Here is a 23,563-nt window from a genome sequence, read left to right as displayed (position 1 = left end):
AATCAGTTTTGTTGTGTGTTTCCTTGACTGATGAAGCCTTCCGGATCAAAGGCGAAACGTTTCAGCACAAAAAAAGAAACTGTGCAGATGTCCTGACTGAAAAACGTTGGACTACTTGATGTAGATTTTTACAGGTGAAAGAATGTAATTTCTGAAACTGTTACAAATTCAAACTACATGTTTGTGTTAACATCAAGCTTTTTCACTTGTGAAGAATAGATACTGTTTCAGCAATAAAACTTTACACAAGCACAAAATAAATAATTTGTGATTGTGCAAAGCTTAAACTTCTAACTAAAAACATACGAGAGAAATGTTTTAAATGTGCAGTTTTCATCCTGGACCAGTGTCTGACCAAAAGACTGACAAAGGTGGCAAAACATGTGCTCACATCAAAGCACGTCTTTACTAGCTGTAATTTATTCTTTGGCTGTGTGTAATTACCATCAACACATATCCTGTTTCTGGTGCTGCTTGTTGGGTTCCACTACCTCAAAGCTAATACTCTCACCACAGGTACCAGGACAGAGGTCAGCAGAGGCAGTCTAACTTTTGAAGTGAACTCGATTCAAGATGGCTTCCACAGCTAACGAACCTTAGAAAACACAAGGATGGCTATTACCCAGTCAGTTTACAGATAATGAGCTGACGTTTTTCTTAGGACCCACTCTCTTTACAATCTACATAGGGTAATGTAGGTCAGAGCATCCTTGGTGCATCCTTACATTTCTATGCTGATGACACAGTTGTTTATTATCGAGCTAAAATAGTTGCTAAGGTTTTCCAGCTTTTGCAATCCGCCCTTGACATCAACCAGTCAGACTTGCTCTATCTCAAACTTGTCCCAAATGCTGATAAAACCAAAGGGATGCTTTTTTTTTTCAAACAGGAAATCAATCCCAGTACCTCTTCCTCTGATTTTATCCTCAAATAGTGTCCCTATTGAGTTTGTTGATGCCTATAAATATTGGGATATCTTGGTCAATTCACAGCTCTCTCTTTTAAGCTTCACGTGGAAAACCTAGTAAAGAAACTGAAAGTTAAACTGGGTTTCTTTTTCAGAAATAAATCCTGTCCAACTCTGAATGTTAGGTATGTTAGGAAACACCTTGTAACTGCGACTTTCCTTCCCTCTGACTACGGTGACATTATCTACTGTATACAAACGCTCCTACGAGCTCCCTGCAGATGTTGGATGCTGTCTATCATGGTGCACTAAGATTCATAACTGGCTGTGATTATCGTACCCACCACTGCACCCTGTATTCACTGGTTAACTGGACATCATTAACTTCACACAGACTCTCACTGGTACATTTTCATCTTAAAATCACTTCTTGGTCTGCTGCCTTCATACATCTCCTCCTACGTGTGCAGCTACAGCGTGTGTTCCCAGGACATTATTACCTGCAGTGTTCCCTCAGTGAGGACTGAACCTGGCAAAAGGGCCTTCTCCTACTTTGCTCCTGTTTCCTGGAATATCTTGCAAAAAGATCTGAAGCTCTCAACCCTGACCTCTCTAAGTGGCTTCAAACATCTGTCAAGTTCCTGGCAAAAGCCAATGCAGACATGTTCCTGTTTTTAGTTTTCTACACCACTTTATAATCTAGCTGTTTTTTTTTTTTGTTTGTTTTTTTGCTACTTTTCCTTTAGACCGTCCTTATGGTTGCTATTTTGTTTTGATTTGTAAAAAAAAAAAAAAAAAAAAAAAAAAATTAAATTTGTATGCTTCTTTTATGACTGTGTATTGTTGTCGCTGTTGTCCACTGTCGTCATCATTCTTTGTTAAAATCAGATCTCTCGTGTAAATGAGTCTCCGAGGCTCAATATAATTGACCTGTTTAAATAAAGGTTGAATGAAACAAAAAACATTGGTGTAATTATAGCTTATAACTATCCACAGCAAAAACTTTAGGCACTAACTAAACATCAAGATCTACGATTAGAACGTTGCTAATAACTATTTGACTCAACTCTGTCTGTTAGCAAAATAGCTCATCAGCCACTGGATGAATTTCTATAAAACTCCCAGAAAGTAATCATTGGATGAACATCTGCGCCCCATCTTTTGAAGTTACGCAACTCAAGTTAGCTGCCACAGCTAATCCATCCATTATCTTTACCTTTTTTCAAGTCTCTCTTGTAAATGAGTCCCCGAGGCTCAATGGGATTAACCTGTCTAAATAAAGGTTGAATACCCGCTTCTTCCTTCCGGGTCGCAGGGGTCACTGGTGCCCATGTCCAACAGTCACTGCAAGAGGCTGGGGACACCTGGACAGGTCTCCAGTCCATCACAGGGACACAAGGAGACATGTTCTGGCTCCAGGTTCATGCTCAGTCATCCAGGTAAAAAATCCATCAATGTTCAGTCAGGTCATCTGGACATCTGTCCACTGAAGAAACTGTCCGGATGACCTGACTGAACATTGTTGGATTTTAACTGATATAACTTCGCCAATTTTACAGATATGCAGATATGGGGGAGTGGTGGTGCAGAGGTTGGAGAAGGTGGGCCTGTGATCGGAAGATCGCTGGTTCAAGCCCCGGTACCAACATCATCAAAAATGTGGGTGGGGTAGGTGAAGCACCCACACCTGCCTCTACCCTCATTCGCCCCACTCTGGGCCCATGAGCAAGGCCCTTAACCCCCATCTGCTCCTAAACAGGTCTCTCTTGAAAATGAGTTCTCGTGGCTCAATGAGACTACCTGGATAAATAAAGGTCAATGGAAAAAATATGCAGATATCATGCTAAACTTTTTTTTTGTCTTATCAGCTGAGTCATCCCCATTAAGTACGCCAGTGCTTACAAATCGTGCAAGATTTTGTGTTTGATGCGATAAGTTTAAATTTACTTTCAAGATTTTACTGAAGTGGTTCTAATTCCATAATTTCTCCTCATAAGATGGTCTTGGTGTAAATCTCTGGCATTATAGGCGGGTGAGATGCACTCCTTTAAGGAATTATAAAACATTTTTGTGTGCTGGTTTATAATGGAGCTAACTTTGCATTGTGTTCTATTAACAGTAGCTAGTTATTAGTTTTAAATAAAACTGTACAGTATAGTATTTTTTTATTCATATTTATGTGGAACAGAAGTTTATCCGTTCAAACATGGATAAAATCTGAGATATGGAGAAGTTGGTTGTTCCTCCTGCAGCTGCCACATCCTCAGGCTGTGTGAAAATGACACATGAGGTGCAGGCATGTTGTTCATTTGCAGAGAGGCCATAAAACAAAAGAAACAGCCAATCAGAAAACCCCAGAGGAGGAAGTCTGTAATGACTCAGTCTACCAGGTGACTGGAAGCCATCAGCGTTTAAACGTGTGGACTATAATTAAGGAAACATATGTAGGGGACTTCCCATGGCACAGTAGGTGGAAAAGCTGAACTACCCTCATAAATACAAACAACAAAGCAATAGACTTTGTCCCCCCCCACCCCACCCCACCCTCCATCCTAAATAATTACAGTAAAAACCCACACTGACAATGCTCCTGAGTCGGAAGTGCTAACGCTGTGATCAAACTTTATTTTCCACAGTTTGTCCACAAAGCTGGGAACAGAAGGACGTGGAGCATCGTTGTGAGCCATGGCGGATCCTGTGAACCCTTCACATGCTACATTTGACCTTTTTGTCCAAGCCAAGACATGTCAGGAAGTGAAAAAACACTTCATCGAGCTCTGCCGGCAACTGCATATTGATCCTAAAGATTTTAGGAGCTTCTACACAAAAATAAAGGAAAGACTGAACTACTGGAAGGCCAAAGCTTTATGGACCAAGCTGGACAAGAGAGCATCTCAAGAAGCTTACCAGCAAGGAAAAGCCTGTCTCAAAAACAAGGTACAGTCCATCACAAGGTCTTTAATGTGTGTTTAAATGATTATTGTCATGGTTTTTAACATGTTCCTGTATTTTTTGTTCTGAGTGGATAAAACATTTCTTCATCTTTAAATTTGGTTGACAGTAGAGATGCACAGATATTTGCTCTGTAGGCCAGTACTGATTCTGATTCGTGTACAGCTCTGACGGGCTTCTTTCAAATGTCTGTAATTAGCATAACATTGTGGTGGTGATCCTGCTGCAGTGTATTCACCGGGTTCGGTCTGTGGAGGAGTAACTTTAAAGATTAAACATGCTTTTATTCTGAGTGTGGATTGTCACGCGTGCCCAGCACACAAAGTAACAAAAGTAGGAATTAACCTGTAGCCAGACAAAATTCTGAGAAGAAATAAAACATTAAGCACATTCAGACGGCATTGTTGTGTAAAAATGTTTAAAATTACCTATCCAAGGCCGATATGTAGCTGGATTAATCTTTAATCCCAAATAAGTGCTGGGTTGGTGCAGCAAGTAGCCAGATGTTTTCTGTCCATTCGTCTCCAAACATTTACAAAGTACTTTCTACACAAGAGCCTCTGAAAGCATGCACGTTGTTATATAAAGGTTATGTTTACTTGTACTCTGGGTTATATGTTGAGGCGTCAAAGGACTCGCCTGTCTGTGTTGTGAAAACTACAGTGGTTCAGTGGTGTTCGTCAAGCCTCATGAACTACTGGGCCTTGATAAGAGGGACTGATTTATCAGTGCCTGGGCAGCTGTAAAGCTGGATAGGTAAGAGCAGATTTATTTGTATTCTTTGTGCTGGTAGTTGAGTTGTTGTTTGCTGATGATGCTGTCTTTATATTCACTCAACCAGGTGAGGTGGAAGGCTGTTACCAGTTCAGTCACCACATAATGGTGCAGTTTAGGATGTGTCAGGGTTACTTAAGTTGACACTTAAAACAGAATTATCAAAATAAATAAAAATATAGTTGTAGTAAAATGCAGGCCACATGTGGTGGTGCACTAAAAGCTCACAGTTGAAGTTATTCATTTTGTCAAGTAACATCATCAACTTAGTTTCTTCTTTTTCTGTAAGAATTCTAAAAATAATTGATGCTTAATCTTTGTGTACATCCATTTGCACTTGTCTGCATTTTGATTATATTAGTTTTAACGTCTTGTTATAAAGTGTATTAAAAACACAAAACAGGTTAAATCATGTCATCTGGACAGTTTCTTTCAGGGAGAAACTTTTCATCTGAAAGACTTCATCAGTCTGAGGCCTGTCAGTCAACGGGAGGTTGGCTTGAAACACGTCAATGAGGTGCTACAATGAGACAGATCTGGGCACAGACTCATGACGTCTTTCAGATGAAAGATGAAATGTTTCTCCCTGAAAGAAACTGACCTGATTTAACCTGTTTTATATCTACCTGGATGATTGAGCTTAAAAACCTTTTTTTTAATTAAAAACACTTCAACAACTCAAGAAAACATTTCCAAAATTTTATAAATATTGACAAATTTATTCTAAAATACAGCAAAAAGTGTTTCAGTGTTTTGGTCCTAATCAGAAGCTCCTTTGAATGAATTTTGAGAAGGTTTATGTGATCAAACATGTGATTTATTGTACTGCTGAATGAACACAATGTTGACTTTGTATGACATTTGATACTGTATTGGTTACAAATGTTTCCCAAAACATTTGAGTTACAAATAAATTCGGAGATTGGAGTAAACATCAGTTTATGTTTAGAAAGAGTAAATATAGTTGTACACTGCCAGACACTCTAACTGAGATCAAATCAAACATTGCTTTCATTAAAGTGGTTAATACCTCTGGAGGGCTTAAAGTTTGACGCTAACCTGCTTTATTTATTTGTTTCTCATTCTTGCCTGAATCTGTTGTTGTTTTCTTCCTCTCAGTGTTTGGTGCTGGGTGCTGGCCCATGTGGGCTGAGGACAGCCATCGAACTGTCCCTGCTAGGGGCTCAGGTGGTGGTGCTGGAGAAGAGAGGGGAGTTCACCAGGAACAATGTTCTCCACCTGTGGCCCTTCACCATCTACGACCTCCGAGAGCTCGGAGCCAAAAAGTTCTATGGCAAATTCTGCTCTGGCTCTCTGGATCACATCAGTGAGTGACTTTTACTGTTCAAAGTGCAAAGTCTACAAATATGACACATGGAAGGAGCTTTCATATGACCCTGGTTAATAAGTTTTAGTGTTCTGTTAGATAGTCCCTTTTATCAGAATCCTTTACGCCATGGAGCAATTTAACACCAGAAGATATTTGTTGCCTCCCATTGCAGAGCGAAGAGAGGGAATTGGAAATTCCCTCCATCTATCCATCTGTCCGTTCATGCTGTGTGCATGATGACTTGAAAAATAATTCAGGTACCAACTTCCATTTTGGTCTGTGGCTTTGTCAAGGTGTAAAAGTTCTTGTGTTGCCACATCCAAATCCAAGATGGCTGCCACTATATAGGTACAGTAGGCCCTTGTTTATCGTGGGGGTTACGTTCCACACACACCTGCGTTAGGTGAAAAACTGTGAAGTAGGAATGCTATATTTATTTTAGTATTTATAGGCTTTATAAATCCTTCCCCCACTCTTGTAGTGTTCTTTACAATGTTCTAAACTCTTAAACATACATAGTTTTAACAACATACGTATATGTACTGTACAGTACTTCAAAACTTTACTCACCAGCTCTGCAGACCAGCAGCTCAGTTCTGGTTCTGCAGACCTACCCTGCAGGTGTTATGAGAGCCCAGGTTGCTCTGATAGTGACCTTCAGCTCTTCTAAATTGGTGGGCCTGGTGTATCGCATCTTCCTCTTCACAATACGGGGATACGGTCAGGTGAGTTTGCTGGTCAATTAAGAACAGGAATACCATGGTCCTTTAAACCAGGTGCTGGTAGCTTTGGCACTGTGTGCAGGTGCCAAGTCCTGTTGGAAAATGAAATCTGCATCTCCATAAAGTTGGTCAGCAGCAGGAAGCATGAAGTCTCTAAAACTTCCTGGTAGATGCTGCGTTGACCTTGGACCTCAGAAAACACAGTGGACCAACACCAGCAGATGACATGACACCCCAAACCATCACTGACAGTGGAAACTTGACACTGGACCTGAAGCAACGTGGATTCTGTGCCTCTGCTCTCTTCCTCCAGACTCTGGGACCTTGATTTCCAAAGGAAATGTAAAATTTACTTTCATCAGAGAAATTGACTTTGGACCACTAGGCAGCAGTCCAGTCCTTTTTGTCTTTAGCCCAGGTGAGACGCTTCTGACGCTGTCTCTGGTTCAAGAGTGGCTTGACACAAGGAATGCGACAGCTGAAACTCATGTCTTGCATATGTCTGAGCATGGTGGTTCTTGAAGCACTGACTCCAGCTGCAGTCCACTCTTTGTGAATCTCCCCCACATTTTGGAATGGTTTTTTTTTCACCATCCTCTCCAGCGTGTGGTTATTTCTGTTGCTTGTACACTTTTTTCTTCCACATCTTTTCCTTCCTTTTGTCTCTCTATTAATGTGCTTGGACACAGAGCTCTGTGAACAGCCAGCCTCTTTAGCAATGACCTTTTGTGTCTTGCCCTCCTTGTGCAAGGTGTCAATGGTCGTCTTTTGGACAACTGTCAAGTTAGCAGTCTTCCCCATGATAGTGTAACCTACAGAACTAGACTGAGACCATTTACAGTCCTTTGCAGGTGTTTTGAGTTAATTAGCTGATTTGAAATATATCAGTCTGTGTGTAATGAATGAATACAATATACAAGTTTTACTTTTTGAATGGAATTACTGAAATAAATCAACTTGTTTATGATATTCTAATTTTATGATGTTCACCTGTATACTGGTGTGAAGCTGCTCATGACTCATATTTTAAATGACGTGGGTCAAGTTTTACTCACCTTAAAGACATGTACTGTAAGCACTCCTGTTGTTACAAATAGTTGTACGCTAATCAATATCTTTTAAACGGTTCATATCTTCATTGTCAAGCTAAATGGTAGATTTGCTGTGTTTTTTTTTTTGTTTGTTTTTTTACTTTTTATTTGACTTAGCCAAAATAAATCCTATGGCAAATTGTTGTTTTTCATATTCAGCAATGTCTGGTAAATATACAATAAAAACAAATTAAATGTTTTTATAATGTTCTTTTATGATTTCAGGCATCCGTCAGCTGCAGTTGATTCTACTGAAGGTGTGTCTTCTCCTCGGGGTGGAGGTGCACACCGAAGTGGAGTTCCAGGGTTTGATTGAGCCCACTGGTGAAACTGGTACTCCCTTTAACAACTGTCCTCATTTTGTTGCTGATTTATCAACTGCATTCATGATGCTCAGCTCATTCAGTGCCTGTTGGATGTCTTTGTGAAAGGTTGGATGGCCAAACTGCAACCTCAGAGTCATCCTGCAACAGCTTTCCAGTTCGACGTCTTCATCTCTGCTGGTGGAGGCAGGTTTGTCCCTCATGGTGAGACAAGCCCGTTTGGCACAGCCTGTTGTTGTGAATAAACTAAAATAACATAAATTGTTTCTTGGTGGGAGTAGGGTTTATATGTAATGTATGTATGCATGCATGCATCAATCAATCAATCAATCAATCAATCAATCAATCAATCAATCAATCAATCCGTTGTACTTTTTTTTTTTCTCTCTCCAAACTCAGGTTTTAAGCACAAGGAGATGAGAGGAAAGCTGGCTATTGGCATCACAGCCAACTTCATCAACGGGAACACTGCTGCCGAGGCGCAAGTAGCAGAGATCAGTGGTGTGGCCCGCATCTATAACCAGAAGTTCTTCCAAGAACTGCTCAATCAAACAGGTAGAAATTTGCATTAGACCTGCAGGTTTGTGATTTTTTTTTTTTTTGTAACAAAAGAAAATGACATTGAAAGTAAAAAAGTAATTAGGTTTTACTCTGTGAGCTGTGAGAAAATAGACTGGAGATGGGTCCCTTCTTAAGAAAACACCATTCTCTATTGAAATGTCTTCATCACACTTTAGCCACAACACCACAGAGACTCATTGCAGCAACACCCGTTTGAGTCATGTCTTGTGAGTTCTGCCAGTTTTAGGACTACGCTGAGCCACTTCATACAACTTCCTCATCTGCAGCGTATGCCTCTTTTAGGACAGGTTTTGTAGCTCTGCAGTAAACATAAGCAAACATATGTGGACTCATATTACGGCGATGAACCCTTGAAACTTAATAAACAAACAGTAAATGGACTGTACTTATATAGCACCTTTCTATCTTATCAAGCCACTCAAAGCTCTTTACAACAACCTATGTCCTCATTTACCCATTCGTACAGCTCTATACTAGATCTCTACAAAGCTAATTGAACAAATCATTCTAAAGAGACTAATCAGAGCTTGATCACATTCATACATTGATGGGACACACATCACAGGCAACGAGGGACACTTGGACATGTGACTGCTGGTGGATTTGAACCCCCAACTCTTCCACTGGAGGACAACTGCTCTAACCACTCAGCCACAGCCGCCCCAGTACTTACTCACATCAAAGGGAGCACATTTCATATTGAAAATTCTAGTTTTATTCTGAAACCCTTCTACTGCCCTTGCTGTGGTTCAGCAGCAGTTCACCCACCACCTGTTGGCTCTGATCTTACTCTAAGTTATGATCTTGTCATGCACTGAACTAGCTCAGTTTTGGATTTATGCATCATGTTTTATTTAAAATTTAACATTTGTTATGTTTAAAAAATTGCTAAACACTGTCTGAAATTTACTGATGCTTTAATTATTATATTTTGTTCTTTTTTATCAACCACTGAAGCTGCAATAAATAAAATTAAAAAAGGATAATTTCCAACTTTCAAATTGAAAGAGATAAAAAGAAGCCAGTAGGTTTGATTTTACAGACAGAAAATAAATGTATTATACTTGTAATATATTAACTCATTTATTTTCAAGAGGGGAAAAAAAAACAAAATTATTAATTTACCACTCCCAACGTTGCATTGTTCCACAGGTTGCATCATTATAGCTCACCAACAAAGGCAAAAGGACAATTATGCTTTTTCCTGCATATATGTGTGTGTTTAGTTTTCATTTTAGCAAATATATCATGAACCATTGAACAGATTTACATGAAGCTCAGAAAATAATAATTTGATGATCTCTCTTGTCCACTGTCATGGGGCGAAGAGGGGAATTGTAAATACCATCCATTTGTCTTGTGAGGTGGATAATTTGAAAAATAAGAGAGGTACCGACTTCCGTTTTGTTGTTTTGTTTCTGTTATGCCCCCTCAGAAAGAAGTAAACATCCCCCCCCCCAACCTCTCCACCGCGACTGTAAATAGTATGCCTATTGTTATAAGTATGCCTCTGCCTAACATTGTGTCCTTATTAACGTTAAAGAAAAATAAAATAAAAAAGAATATAGATCAATTTACAAGGAAGAACAAAGTTAACATTGTTTTTAAGTCTGTAACAGAAACAACTTAAAGTGCATCAATTTGCCTGAAAAAAAAATCATTTTATAAACTAAACATTTTGGACCATTTGATACTGAAAAATAAAATAAAATATATTCAATAAATAATAATAAATTCAAATTGATCAGCAACATTTTAGCTCAGGAGTGTTATATAAAACACTTTGACCTAAAAAAAATCTATAATGAATAAAACAATTTATGCTGATTTTTATTTTTATTTTTTTATCAAAATGAGGAAGTCAGGATCAAAGAGCACACTCATCAATAAAACAAAAAAATATTGTCAACATGAAAGAGGAAAAAAAAGGGAGCAGGTAACCCTCTCGCTTTGAGTTTACTCTGTCACTTTTTTTTTTTTTTTTTTGTCTTTCAGGTTCACCTGGACCTTAACCTGGACCTGCCATTCTGTGTTCGTCTGTCTCTCCTTCCTGTCCTCTCAAACCAGCCGGTCAAAGCAGATGGTCTCTTGTCCTGAGCTGGTTCTGCTGGAGGTTTCTTCCTTTTAAAAGGGAGTTTTCCTTTCCACTGTTGCCACTGTGCTTGCTCAGGATGGGAGACTGCAAAGAAGCCAAGATTCAACTTGTCTGCTGGATTCCTTAGAGAACTTTACTAATTGGCTTTTATGTGTTAATAAGAATAAAAGTTAAATAAAGTTAATATTAAGAATTAATTTTGTTAGCAAAGAATAGTCCTAACATTTATTAAACATTACTTCTGTAAATTGTGCTTTAAAAAACTCATCGATAAAACTAAAACATTTAGTCAACGCAAAAGAGGAAAGAGGGGTCAGGTGTCGCTCTTGCTTGAGTTTACTCTTTGTTGCATGCGAGCTGCGAGTGACGTCCAGAGCGCATGGACATAAAAACAGCAACGGAGGATGGAGGAGGTAACGGTCGGAGTTTATTTATCATGTCAGCAGCAGAGGGGAGAAACATGGTTCATGCATGGCTCCAAAACGACAAGGCAGTCATATTTGTTCATAACTTTATTATTAGGAACACACGCGACAAATGAGAATAGTTTAAAAAAAAAAAACTCCCTGTGGCAAAAACAGCATGTTTTCTAGGGTCACATGCACCCCACCTGGCATTGCCCCGGGCTCTCCCGGGGGGGGGGGGGGGGGGGGGGCACTATTTGAGAAGGACTGCTGTAGATTAACCTATGGTGGCTAAGGGCACCACTTACCACCCATTGCTCTGCAATTGTGCGTTGTCATGGATAAAATTTCTCCCTCCACTTGCTGGGATTTGTCACTTTGTGCAGCTTTAGACGAGATGCATCCCTCCCTCTGTTCTTGTCCACAGCGTAACTCCTACCTTCTTGAACATCTTGCACCAAAACATTAAAGTTCCTATTCGTATAGGCTTCTCCCTTTAGGGCTGTCGCTTGTGGGGTTTATCCCGTCACGCAAAGCGTCGCACTGAAAAAATTTAGTCCACGCCCACCTGTCGTGTGGGCCCCACCCGGTCCGTATAAATTACGTTGAGAGCGGGTAATCGGCTCCCATTTTTCTTCAGCAAGCAACTAGCACTGATCTTCCAACAACGTGATGTCCAGCACCAACACCATTCGCCTGTGCCCGTCCTGCAAGACTGGCTACATGCTGAGGTTAGACCGGCACAACACCTGCGAAGGATGCCTAGGTCCCCGCCATGCCGACCTTGCCTCCTCCTGCCTCCTCTGTGACCTCCTTCCCCCTGAGGAGAGGCAGAGGTGAGCAGCCTTGTTTAAGGCTAACATCGAGGAGTGCCTCTCCGTGGCGGGGGACTGCTCGCTGGATGACGCCATTGATTTTTTGACGCCGGGTCTCTGAGCGAATCGGATGGTTCCTCTGGGACAGGCGACGTCAGCAGCAGTCCCACTGCTCATTCCCTCCTGGAGAGCGTAGTGTTGGAATGGGAGGGGCCGAGCGGATGCTCACCCCTCCCAGGCCTTTCCGCATCAGCGACCACACCGCTTCCAGCCGTCTGTGCCCTCCTCTCGGTGCTGCCCGGCATAATCCAGGAGGCGGCTGACAAAGGGATTTTACATCCCTCTCCTTCCCCTGCCCAGATTGGATGATCTAGCGGGAAGGTTTGGCTCCACCCCGGCTCGCCACCCTGACCCCATCTGGCCTCGTTTCCCAGCAGTGACGTCCTACTGGAACGAGGCTGCGGCCGGCCCTGGTAAATTGAGAGCGCCCGTCTCCACTTTCGCGCCCATCACCAGAGTGGAGGGGTTTACTGAGCGGAATTTTCCTTCGGTACCCCTCCCGGAGCCAAGCCTGGCGGAAGCTCTCGGAGCAAAAGTGTCCAAGTTGGACCAGCGTCCAGCTCCTCCGGGAAAGCACGACCAGACGGTGACGTCACTCTCCAACCGAGCTCACCAGTGCGCGTTCCAGGCGGCCGTAGCGAACAACAATGTTGCTCTGCTGGCCTACAGCATCTCAGAGGCTGGAGGAAACAGACCTGCCTGAGGAGACAAAGAGCTCCCTCTGCAAGGCATCTGACGTCATCCTCAACCTGTGTGCCTCCTCTGCTGTCTGCCTGTCTCGCATTGCCGCCCGGATGACAATGATCCAGCGGTCCACCTGGCTTCGACACTCCCCCTCCTTGCTGGAGAAGCTGCAGAAAGACCTGTTGGAGGGCCCCATCACGACGGACGCGCTGTTTGGAGCCAATTTCAAGGCCATGCTCGAAAAATTGAAGAAGTCAGAGGAGGTGTCGGAGACTGTGTGCCACCTGATGAAGCCACACTCCTCCTCCCGCCTGCTGGAGGGATCATCGTGGCCAGAGGCAGCTGCAGAGATGCTCCACAGCTGCAACAGTGCTCTCCCGCCCCGCTTCGCCACCGGCCCCTCTGCCAGAGAACAGCCCTTCTCATCCAGTGGCTCAGCATCTTCCGCAGAGACTGCCAACAGGCTCCGCCCTGGAACAACCAGCCGCAGGGCTCACGGGGGAGAAGATTTAAGAAATTACTCCTTGCAGAGGATGTGTGTGTGCTTAATGATGGCTTGAGTTTTGAAATAAAATGAAAACATCATTCAGATAATAAAGTGTCTGATTTCAGCTTGACTGTCAGTTTGAATGATCTCACAGCGGCTTTTCTGCACACATCCTCCACACAAAACGAGCCGGTGTCCTCAAACAGGTTTTTAAAAAGTCACTGCAGCTCGAGAAAACACACGGCAGCAAAAAATGAATTTTTTCGGCAGACCGAGTCCAGGAGAAAATCTCGCTCTCAGCCCAGGGTGTGTTCTACCCCTTCTGACCGCAGCGGAGACAAACGTGTGTCCCCGCAGCGGCGACAGCCCCCACCCAAGCGATGTCGCATCGCTGAGGGCGCGCACGCCTCCCCTCAGCGCACGTCAGCCTGCAGCCTGAGTGTGGCACAGAGGCTTTTGACTTCCGTAAGTCATGACGCATCACAAAGACGCGTGCCTGCTCCCAGAGCGTTACGCAGAGTGGCAGCAAGCGTGCTCCCTGAACAACATTCCAATCATTCCAAAATGCAGAAAGTTCCTGCACTTCTCCTTTCAAGGGACCCTGTATCGGCACAACCTGGGCTTCGCCATAAACTGGGAGAAGGGCTCTGTTCTTCCGGCCCAGATGATCATTTTTCTGGGAGTAGAGCTAAACTCAGTCACTATGAGGGCTCGTTTATCGCAGACAAAAAACGAAACTCCAAAAGACCAGCTCCGCCACGTAAAACCGGGCAGAGTAGTGACGGCTGTTTCCATCATGAAACTGTTGGGAACAATGTCGTCAGCTCACACGGTGCCTCCATTGGGTTTACTCCACATAAGGCACTGCCGGAGATGGTCCGCTCGCCTGCGCATAGATCCAGTAAGGCAAGAGAGGCGGATGATCTCTGTGCTCCCCTCCGTGGGAATCGACCTGAGACACTGGGAAAATCCCCTCACTCTGTCGGAGGGAACCCCTATCAGCAGGCCTACGTCACACGTCTCAGTTTTCACAGACACGTACCTGTCAGGTTGGGGAGGAATGTGCCCGTCTTGGGCTGTGGGGGCGCTGTGGCCACATCACACAGCTGCTCGTATAAACGTTTTGGAATGCCGCACAGTTTTGAATGCGATTCAACTTTTTGTTCCGGTGTTGCGGAATCAAAACGTTCTGATTCACACAACCAACAAAGTGTCTGTAGCGTACATAAACCGGCAGGGGGGCGTGCGCTCAGCCCAAATGCGAGGCAGCTGCTGTGTTGGGCACACAAAAACCTGCTCTCCATCATAGCAGTGTACATCCCCGGCGTCTTGAACAGAGGAGTGGACATAATGTCCAGGGGCGGTCCGCGCCACGAGGACTGGAGCCTCCATCCTGAGCTGTTGTCTCGGACGTGGGAGAAATTTGGCAGAGCGGCAGGGGACCTGTTTGCCTCACGGGAGAACACCCAGTGCCAACTATGGTTCTCACTTAGCCCACGGAACGAACCACCGTTAAAAGTGGACGCGTTTGCCCACAGCCCATTGCCCAACATGCTCTTTTACGCTTTTCCCCCAGTCCCTCTAATATCACGGTTTCTGAACTGAGCTTGGGAGAAAGAACTGTCAGCCATTTTGATAGCCCCCGAGCGCGTGAGCGCCCCGTGGGCTCCAATCCTGCGACGTCTGTTATCGGGTCGCTTGTGACAACGGCCGTGGAGGAAGGACACTCTCCTCCAGGCGGGTGGAGCAATCAGGAGTTACCCAGAAATAGGCCAGCACCTTTGGGTCTGGCCGCTGAGCGGATCCGCTTAGAGAGGATGGGTCTCTCTCAAGATGTAGTGCACACGATCCAGGATTCACGTTCTTCCTCCACCACAGCGCTGTACATATCAAAGTGGACAGCTTTTCAGCGCTGGTGTACAGAGAAAGGGTGTAGAGGCCACCTCATGTCCACTAGGTGGCGTGCTGTCCTTTCTGCAGCAGCTGATGGACAGAAATCTGGCGTTCAGCACAATTAAAATGTATGCTGCAGCCATTTCTTCCAGTCACAAAGGCTTTGGTGAAAGAACAGTTTTTAATCATCCGCAGATGAAGCGTTTTCTAAATGGTTTACAGAGGCGCAGACCTGTGTCACGCCCATTTACTCCTCAGTGGGACTTAACAATGGTTCTGTAGGCCTTGATCAAAGCTCCTTTTGAGCTGTTAGGTCAGGTTTCGATTAAATTCTTGTCACTTAAAACAGCCCTGCTGTTGGCCTTGACATCTGCAAAAAGAGTGAGTGATTTATCTGCCCTCTCTGTTGCTCCGTCATGCCTCAGGATTCAGGCTGATGGCAGTTCAGCTGATCTGAGACCTAACCCAGCGTTTATGCCTAAAAACATCACAAACTTATTTAAATCGAGGATGATAACATTGGAGGGTTTTTTCCCTCCTCCCCACATATCAGAAGAAGAAGCATCTTTTCATCTCCTCTGCCCTGTGCGTGCGTTGACATGTTACGTAGCACGCACGGCTACACTGCGTCAGACTCAATATTTGTTTGTGCGTTATAGAGACGCCTCTGCAGGTAGCCCGTTATCCACCCAGCGCCTGTCACACTGGCTGTGTGAGGCCATTTCTGAAGCTTACAGAGCATCAGATTTAGAGCCCCCTGACAACCTCAGGGTGCACTCGACCAGAGGAATCGCATCCTCGACAGCCTTGCATTATGGTATGACAATGCAGGATATTTGCACTGCGGCCGCATGGTCATCACCCTGCTCATTTATTTGCTTCTATCTGCGTGATGTGTCTGCTCGCTCCATGACGCATTCTGTTCTCAGCGCCTTAACAGAATGAATCTCATTGTTTTCATGGAACTTGGCTTAAACTCACAACTGACTGCATGCAATTATAGTGTGAGATATTTATCAGTCACAAGTTTGTGACTGTTGATTTTTGTTCTAATGTCACTAATCAGTTCATGAATACTGTTACCAATCAGTTCATTTGATTACTAATCAGTTCATTTATTTTTGAATCTGTTCACTGTTTTTTCAGCCTCTTCCATTTTTCCCGTCGAAAACTTTTCTCTCCGGGCGCCCGGGCGCCCATGTACACGGAATGCGTAAATTACGCAGCGCGCATCTGTACATGGTGCACGTAATTACGCAGCGCGTATTTACGCACATGGAGGGCTGAGGTATAAAATGTTTTTTTACTGCAAGCGGGCGCTTCATACGGTGTTAGAATGGACCCAGTGAGGCTGAGACTACATCCTGCTTCGCCCTTAACCCACAAGCGACAGCCTTAAAGGGCGAAGCCTATACGAAATAGAACGTTTGTTATGTACTGTAACCCCAGATTCTATGAGTATAGGCGTAGCCCTTTAAGCACTGGGCCTCACTGGCTCCTAAATGGCTGAAGAAAAAAAGCTATTTGGGAGCCGATTACCCGCTCTTAACGTAATTTATACGGACCGGGTGGGTCCCACACGACAGGTGGTCGTGGACTAAATTTTTTCAGTGCGACGCTTTGCGTGACGGGATAAAACCCACAAGCGACCGCCTTAAAGGGCTGCACCTCTACTCATAGAATCTGGAGTTACAGTACGTAACCAATGTTTATTTACGTTCTATGTTCAATTCCAGTCCAGAAAAACACTCATGTTGAAAACTACAAAACATTCACTATGGGGAGGCTGTGGCTGAGTGATTAGAGCAGTCGTCCTCCAATGCAAGAGTTGGGGGTTCAAATCCACCAGCAGTCACATGTCCAAGTGTCCCTGGGCAAGACACTGAACCCCTTGTTGCCTCTGATGTGTGTCCCATCAGTGTGTGAATGTGACCTGAAGCACTGATTAGTCTCTTTTAGAATGATTTGTTCAATTAGCTTTGTATAGATCTAGTAGAGTGCTGTATGAATGGGCAAATGAGGACACAGCTTGATGTAAAGTGCATTGAGTATCTCGATAAGATAGAAAGGTGTTATATAAGTACAGTCCAAATCCCTCGGTGATGGGGACATTGGCATACTAATCTCATAAACCACTGGCTGTATTTCATGAAATTCAGAAAGGAATCATGGGACGTTTGTCTGATTAGTTTTTGGAGTCAACCTAAGTTATGATGGCCACCACAGCTGATTGACTTAACCTACACAAACATGGCTTTTACTCATTAAACTTTACAGATATTGAGCTAAAGTTTGATCTGGTTGTAGCTGAATGTCATTCTCAGAACATATTCTGTCAGCAGATCTTGCAATATTGCATGTGACTATTACTTTATACACTGCACAAGGTGTAACTTTAACAACTAAAACTCTGTTCATCACAAGATGATTTTAGTTTATATTTAGTGCAGCAAGCAACATATGTTTTTTAAAGAACACCAAGTCTTTAATTTAAAGTTGTAGTTTTATGGGAGTAATTCTGGTGGAGCTGGATAACTTTACTCTGAGCTGAGCTTATAACTAAACAGTTCAAAGGCTGTGAATAAATCAATTTAGAACAAAGTGACAGGGTCTTATTAGAGTTTGAGTCTGTTGTTCCTTTACTCACCCAAACAAATGCTGTGAAGCACAGAAAAGGCGTTTTTATTTAATGTTCACATTGTCTGGATGAATTCACTGTGAAGTGTGAAATGAAACTCATATAATCCTCATGTGGTTTCTCTAACATATTTCTGATTAAATCCATCATTCATCCACATTGCTCTGCACTTGCTACTCTTTCATTTTAGAGAAGTTATACCTCTTGTCTTTGAAAAAGAAAATCCTCTTTTCACTTCCATTTGAATGTCTTTCTATAATCTACCTTAATCTCCCTCTATGTGGCACCACAAGCTCTTGGTTCCAAAACCTGCTAAACCAGTGGAAGGATGTGAATAAGCAAGTTAATCTTGTTGGAAAATGATACATGCTTTTATTCTTCTTGTACACTGGCATGTGTCTGGGTATACCCACCAGGCTCGCTCTCTGTTCCTTTCCAGATATTGATTTGGAGAATATTGTCTACTACAAAGATGACACCCACTACTTTGTCATGACTGCCAAGAAGAAGAGCTTGCTGAAGAAGGGGGTCATTAAACAGGTGAGAACAACACATCCAGTATATAGGAAAAAAATGTGATTTTTATTTTTTGTTTATTGTTACAAGCTGCGGCCCTGGCCATTAAAAGAAAAAGACGTGGAGTGTGGTTTGTGTGTGCACAGAAATCATCAGTCATCTTTCTCTGACTTCACATGTCTAATACAGGAAGCCAAGTTAAAGAAATGTCACTCTGTCAAAAAGGCTGAGTTTTTGTTTAGAAGCCTCCTCTCACTTTGTATCTGCAGGACTACAGCAACGCAGAACAGCTGCTGGCTCCTGCAAACGTGGATCATGTCGCTTTGTGCATTTATGCTCATGATGCTGCGTACTTCTCCACTGGTGGCAAACTGTCTGACCTCCAGTTTGCCCAGAATCATGCAGGCCAGTCAGATGTGGCCATGTTCGACTTCACCTGCATGCACCGCTCTGAGAATGCCTCTCATGTCCGTGAGAGGAGGGGCAAGAAGCTGTTGATAGCTCTTGTTGGAGACTGTCTGGTGGAGGTAAATGGCTGCTGCATAAAGTCATTTGTTGTTGGGTTTTTTTGTTACCAATCTTAAATGTTCTTATAACAGGGTTCATAGTGACTCTGGAAATCAGGGAAATCCTGGAAAATTATGTTCGTTTTCCAGACGAGGAAAATTCAGGAATTTGAACACTGATCTGATTAAAAGTGTGATTTTGACATGTACTCTATGTAAGTAATCATGTAGTAATGCTAGTATTCTAGCGTTATTGAGTCCATGTTCTACTCAGTGTACATAGTGCATGTGTCCCTACTTATTGGCTGTGGTGGCTTTTTAGTGTCTGAATGTTATACAATATAATTACCGGTAATTATTAGGATAGTTTGCTGTATGCACGTACCGTAGACTACAGTACATTTACCGTCATCTCTGGATGTGACTCTGCCCGGCAGTAAGTTCAGAGCATTTTGGGTGACTAAAATATCTCCTGAAATTTTAGGATTTACTCTGGGAAAAATCAGGGAATTTTGTTTTCATGAAATGCTGAAAACCTCATAAAACTGTAGACATTTGTGTAGTGGACACAAGTGTTGAGCTGTTATCCTGTGAATCATGACTTTTATGAGATCCCTGACTTTATTGAACATGCAACATATCAAATGTTTCTCTTCTAAAAAATCTGGAACAATGAAGTGTGTATTCAGTTTTAGTGTTGGTTTGTTTTCAATAATACAAGAAGTAGCTGTAACCACTGGGGCCCTCTGTTCTTGATGTGTCACTGTGAAGCCTCATGGTGTGTTTAAACCTACAACTGACCAAATCAGAACAAGAAGGGAAAACAAGGAACTAAAACCTGAACATCTATTGGAGAGCAAGTACCTTTTTTTATCATAGGTTGAATATTACGTTATTTATAGAATAACAAATATAATGTAATAATAATAATAAATATTAGGCCTGGTCCGGTTGTTTATAGGTGGCAGTGGTGCAGTGGTGGGGTAGTCTACTTGTGACCTGAAGTTCGTGCCTGCTTGTCGTTATAAGACACCCATTCCCTATCTGTTTCCGGGAGCTTACATGGCTGCTTGCTCTTCACTTCCTTTTTCTTTTCAATGTGATCCTTGAGCCTTGCATAAAACTGACTGGAAACCACTCATAACAAAAATTAGACTACGTTCATGAGGAGCTGATGATGGAGCACCCCGTGGCAGGCATTTACTGTTTGTTTCTTTAAGTCTGATGCTTCTGGTCCTGTGCTCTCTGCAGCCCTTCTGGCCTCTGGGGACAGGCATAGCTCGTGGATTCTTTGCTGCCTTTGATACAGCGTGGATTGTGAAGAGCTGGGGTATGGGTGTCCCACATCTAAAGGTCCTAGCTGAGAGGTAAGTCGAGCTGTATGATTCATACTGTTACACTTTTTCCATCTTGAAAAAAACATTAATTTATAAACATGAATATTTGGCATTGAAAATGCTGTAAATATTTTTCTAAGAACTAGTCCACCTGCATGGTTGTCTAATTAAACAAGTATTTTCACTTTGAGAGAAATAAAGTGCTTTTGATTTGAATAATTAATAGAAATGCCAACAGTTCTACAAGAATTAGCATACGTTTTAAATATTTTAAGATCTTATTGATTCCATAAGGCCAACAGTCAGCCATCATTGTCATTGATGTTGGTTTATTATCACCAGCCACTGTGCTAAAGTGTGGTAGTAGTAGCTGAGAATCCTTCTTGACCTTCGGGGCCGAGATGGGGTAGAGGTAAGGCAGCTGATCTGGGACTAGAAAGTTGTGGTTCGACTCCCGAACATTCCCACATGTCATGGTGTCTCTGAGCAAGACACCTAATCCCTAACTGCTCCCCGAGCGCTCAATAGCTGCCCACTGCTCCACCTGGGTGCATCTCAGGCGTGATGGGTTATACTCAGAGAATTAATTTCATCGCTGTATGGTAACATACAATGATAATATTCCCTTCTCAACACATTATGTGAGCGCTGACAGATCTAGTGACATAATAAAATTTACAAAAGTGGACTGAAATGACTATAACTCCATCCCTTCATAGCCTGAAATGATTTTAGTTTAAAACTCGTGCATGAAAGGTGGCAGCTGATATGATGTGCTAAACTTTTAATTCTGAAAGAATTTTGATATAATTGTATTGACGTTTTTGATTTTTTTTTCCCCCTGTTACTATCGTCATAAATGTACAGAGAAAGTATTTACCAGCTCCTCTCCCAGACCACACCTGAAAACACCAGCAAGAACTACTCTCAGTACAGCATCGACCCTAAAACACGATACCAGAGAGTCAACCTGTCGTCCATCCAGGCTCACCAGGTCAGCTTTCTTATCCTTTATTTACTCAACAGAAACTCTTAAGCATTTTGAAGGTCATTTAGAGCAACAGATTACAATCTCGCAGAAGCAGAGCTTAGTGTCACTGTGTTGAAATTGCTCAGTAAAACAGGATGCAATCTGTCACAATCTAAATAATGAGACTGAAAGACGAGCAGCATGCCTCAAACTTGCTTGGCTTCAATTTATCCCATATTTTATATAATCGACTGAAGCCTGTGTTTGATCTTAAAAATGCTGACTGGTCTTTCAATCTTTAATTTAGGTCCAGCACCTATATGATGGTGATAAAACCCGTCCATCCAGCACAACACAGGACAGCCAGTGTGTCATGCGTCGAGGTGAGTCATCCCTTTGTGCAGATGTTAATCTTTACCCTGTTGAAGCACAACACGCTGCTTACTGCACAGGCGTGTAACTCAGAACTGTTTTTAACATGTTTGTGCATTTGTTCCTCAGATCCAGCCAGTGGTTTTGAGGAGTTGTTGAAATGGTGCGTGAAACACACCAACGGCCATAAGAACGTGAATGTAAAAGATTTTACCCAATCCTGGAGGTCCGGGCTGGCTTTGTGTGCTCTCATTCACCACTTTAGACCCAAGCTGATGTAAGTTGTTCCTTTTGCTTTAGCAGAATTTTACAGAAAGTTAAATATACATTTAGGGTTGCTGATGAGTTCATGTTAAATGTCCTGAGTCATGTTTAGTGACACTGACACAAAATATAAAAAAAATCTTCTCAATTTACTTGTGCTATACAGAGAAATTTCTACACTTCATCACTTCACATAATCTTTTATTGCAAAATCTGTTGGAGTCAAACATGTTTGTTAACAAAACATCTCATAAACAACTGGATGTATTTCAGTGACGCACAAAAAGCTGTTGCATATCTACAGCTGATAGAGCCAATTCAAGATGGCCACCACAGCTAATTGACTTTAGATGACACAGAAATGGCTCGGTCAGTTTTACATATGTTGAACTATAATTTGGTGTGGTTGTAGCTTGGCCTGTCGCAAAAACAAATCAATTAATCGCATGACAAATGAAAATTATTGACCTAGTTTTCATTTATCGGCTTTATCGTTTCTTCGTGTCTTTCTACTGAAGACACTGGATGATAAACGGCTCAACTCAGGTGCTCTTCACTGACCCCTCCCTTTCTCTTTTCTCTTTAAAATCCTTTTTAACAATCCAAAATTGCGTTTTTAGATCGTTAAAAGCAGCTAAGCTACGAGTTAAGCTAAACGGCCGACCTCTGGGAAACAACCTCCGTCTTGTTGAAGCTCCAAAATTCACGGTTGAAACACGTGCCTTCGTCTAAAATGTTATTCTCTGCAAAAAGAAGCTGATTAAAAAAATAATAATTTTTATTAAAAGCTTTTGTTTGAAAAATGCAATGCTAAAGAGCTCAAACTACACTGAGAGTCCGCCATTTTGAGAACGGAAGAGACAGCCCATGTCACATCAAGGGGCTTCCCTCCCATTTTTTTTAAAGAGACGCACTGCTCCTCCCTCACTATCCATCCTTCAGTTCAAACAGTCTTATACTGCCATCCATTGGTCAAAAATGATACTACACACAAAAATTAACCAAAATTTCTTCAATTTGATGTTATTAATTATTGTCAATTTTCAAACAATATTATCGTTTATCGCAATAATTTCTGAGACAGTTAATCACCCGGCAAAGTTTATCATGACAGGCCTAGTTGTAGCTAGGGATGCACCGATCCACATTTTGTAACTTCAGATCTGATCCCAATACCTAAATCTGGATATCGGCCAATCCCGATCCCGTTCCAATCTCATCATTATTGATTTTATATGAGGCTGTAATAATCTCCTCCCTACAGGCAAGTACAATTTGTACAAATATATGCATGTCCAAAAAGGCAACATGAGGTAAGTTTTATTGATGTTGGATAAGTTTCAAAGGTAGAATTAAATCCTGCTAACACAAAACATGATCTTTTTTTATTCCTAGCTTTAAAGTGGATATTAAAGTGATTAAATGGCTTTAAACATCTGCTAAGTTCATGGCACAAACCAACACAAACCTGTTTCTGTTTTTAGTATTTCAAATCACTATATAATGTGGTTGTTTTTGTTTCATTTTTTTAAATATAATTTTATTGTAATTTTCAATTTATATGCTTTTTTATGATTGTCTACTGTTGTACTGATATCTCCTGGAGGGTAAACTATATCTTGGCTGCAAGTACCAAGCAGAGAAATCATTTGTTTTCTACAACTGATAGCGGTTGGTCATTAATTATGATGTTTAGCAACTTTTCGGTAAATATTTGAGCTCCGGTGCTACCTTTACTGCAGTTTAATGTGGTGCTATGGCTCTGCAGACAACATTGCACGTTGCTGTCTTGTTTTGTGGTGTTTCTAGTGTAAAATACTTCCACACAGCGGACATGTTTA

At 42.3% G+C, this 23,563-nt stretch overlaps 1 protein-coding gene across 1 annotated transcript in view; it reads left to right on the top strand.

Moving 5' to 3' along the window:
* Nucleotides 1-21,739, top strand: part of LOC119416595 (F-actin-monooxygenase mical1) — a 47,355-nt gene extending 25,616 nt beyond the window's left edge. Inside the window, exons 3-13 of the mRNA XM_037683785.1 lie at nucleotides 3,544-3,844; nucleotides 5,753-5,960; nucleotides 8,002-8,109; nucleotides 8,208-8,303; nucleotides 8,499-8,654; nucleotides 18,197-18,297; nucleotides 18,543-18,800; nucleotides 20,031-20,146; nucleotides 20,984-21,110; nucleotides 21,394-21,469; nucleotides 21,588-21,739. Coding sequence (XP_037539713.1) covers nucleotides 3,593-3,844; nucleotides 5,753-5,960; nucleotides 8,002-8,109; nucleotides 8,208-8,303; nucleotides 8,499-8,654; nucleotides 18,197-18,297; nucleotides 18,543-18,800; nucleotides 20,031-20,146; nucleotides 20,984-21,110; nucleotides 21,394-21,469; nucleotides 21,588-21,739 — 1,650 coding nt within the window. The 5' untranslated portion in view covers nucleotides 3,544-3,592. The remainder of the gene's footprint in view (nucleotides 1-3,543; nucleotides 3,845-5,752; nucleotides 5,961-8,001; nucleotides 8,110-8,207; nucleotides 8,304-8,498; nucleotides 8,655-18,196; nucleotides 18,298-18,542; nucleotides 18,801-20,030; nucleotides 20,147-20,983; nucleotides 21,111-21,393; nucleotides 21,470-21,587) is intronic.
* The last annotated feature ends 1,824 nt before the right edge of the window (nucleotides 21,740-23,563 follow it).

The sequence above is a fragment of the Nematolebias whitei genome, chromosome 11 (genome assembly GCF_014905685.2).
Source record: "Nematolebias whitei isolate Nwh7 chromosome 11, NemWhi1, whole genome shotgun sequence".
In the NCBI taxonomy this organism is placed as follows: Eukaryota; Metazoa; Chordata; class Actinopteri; order Cyprinodontiformes; family Rivulidae; genus Nematolebias; species Nematolebias whitei.
The sequence above is the reverse complement of the archived record's forward strand: the minus strand, read 5'-3'. Positions and strand labels throughout refer to the sequence as shown.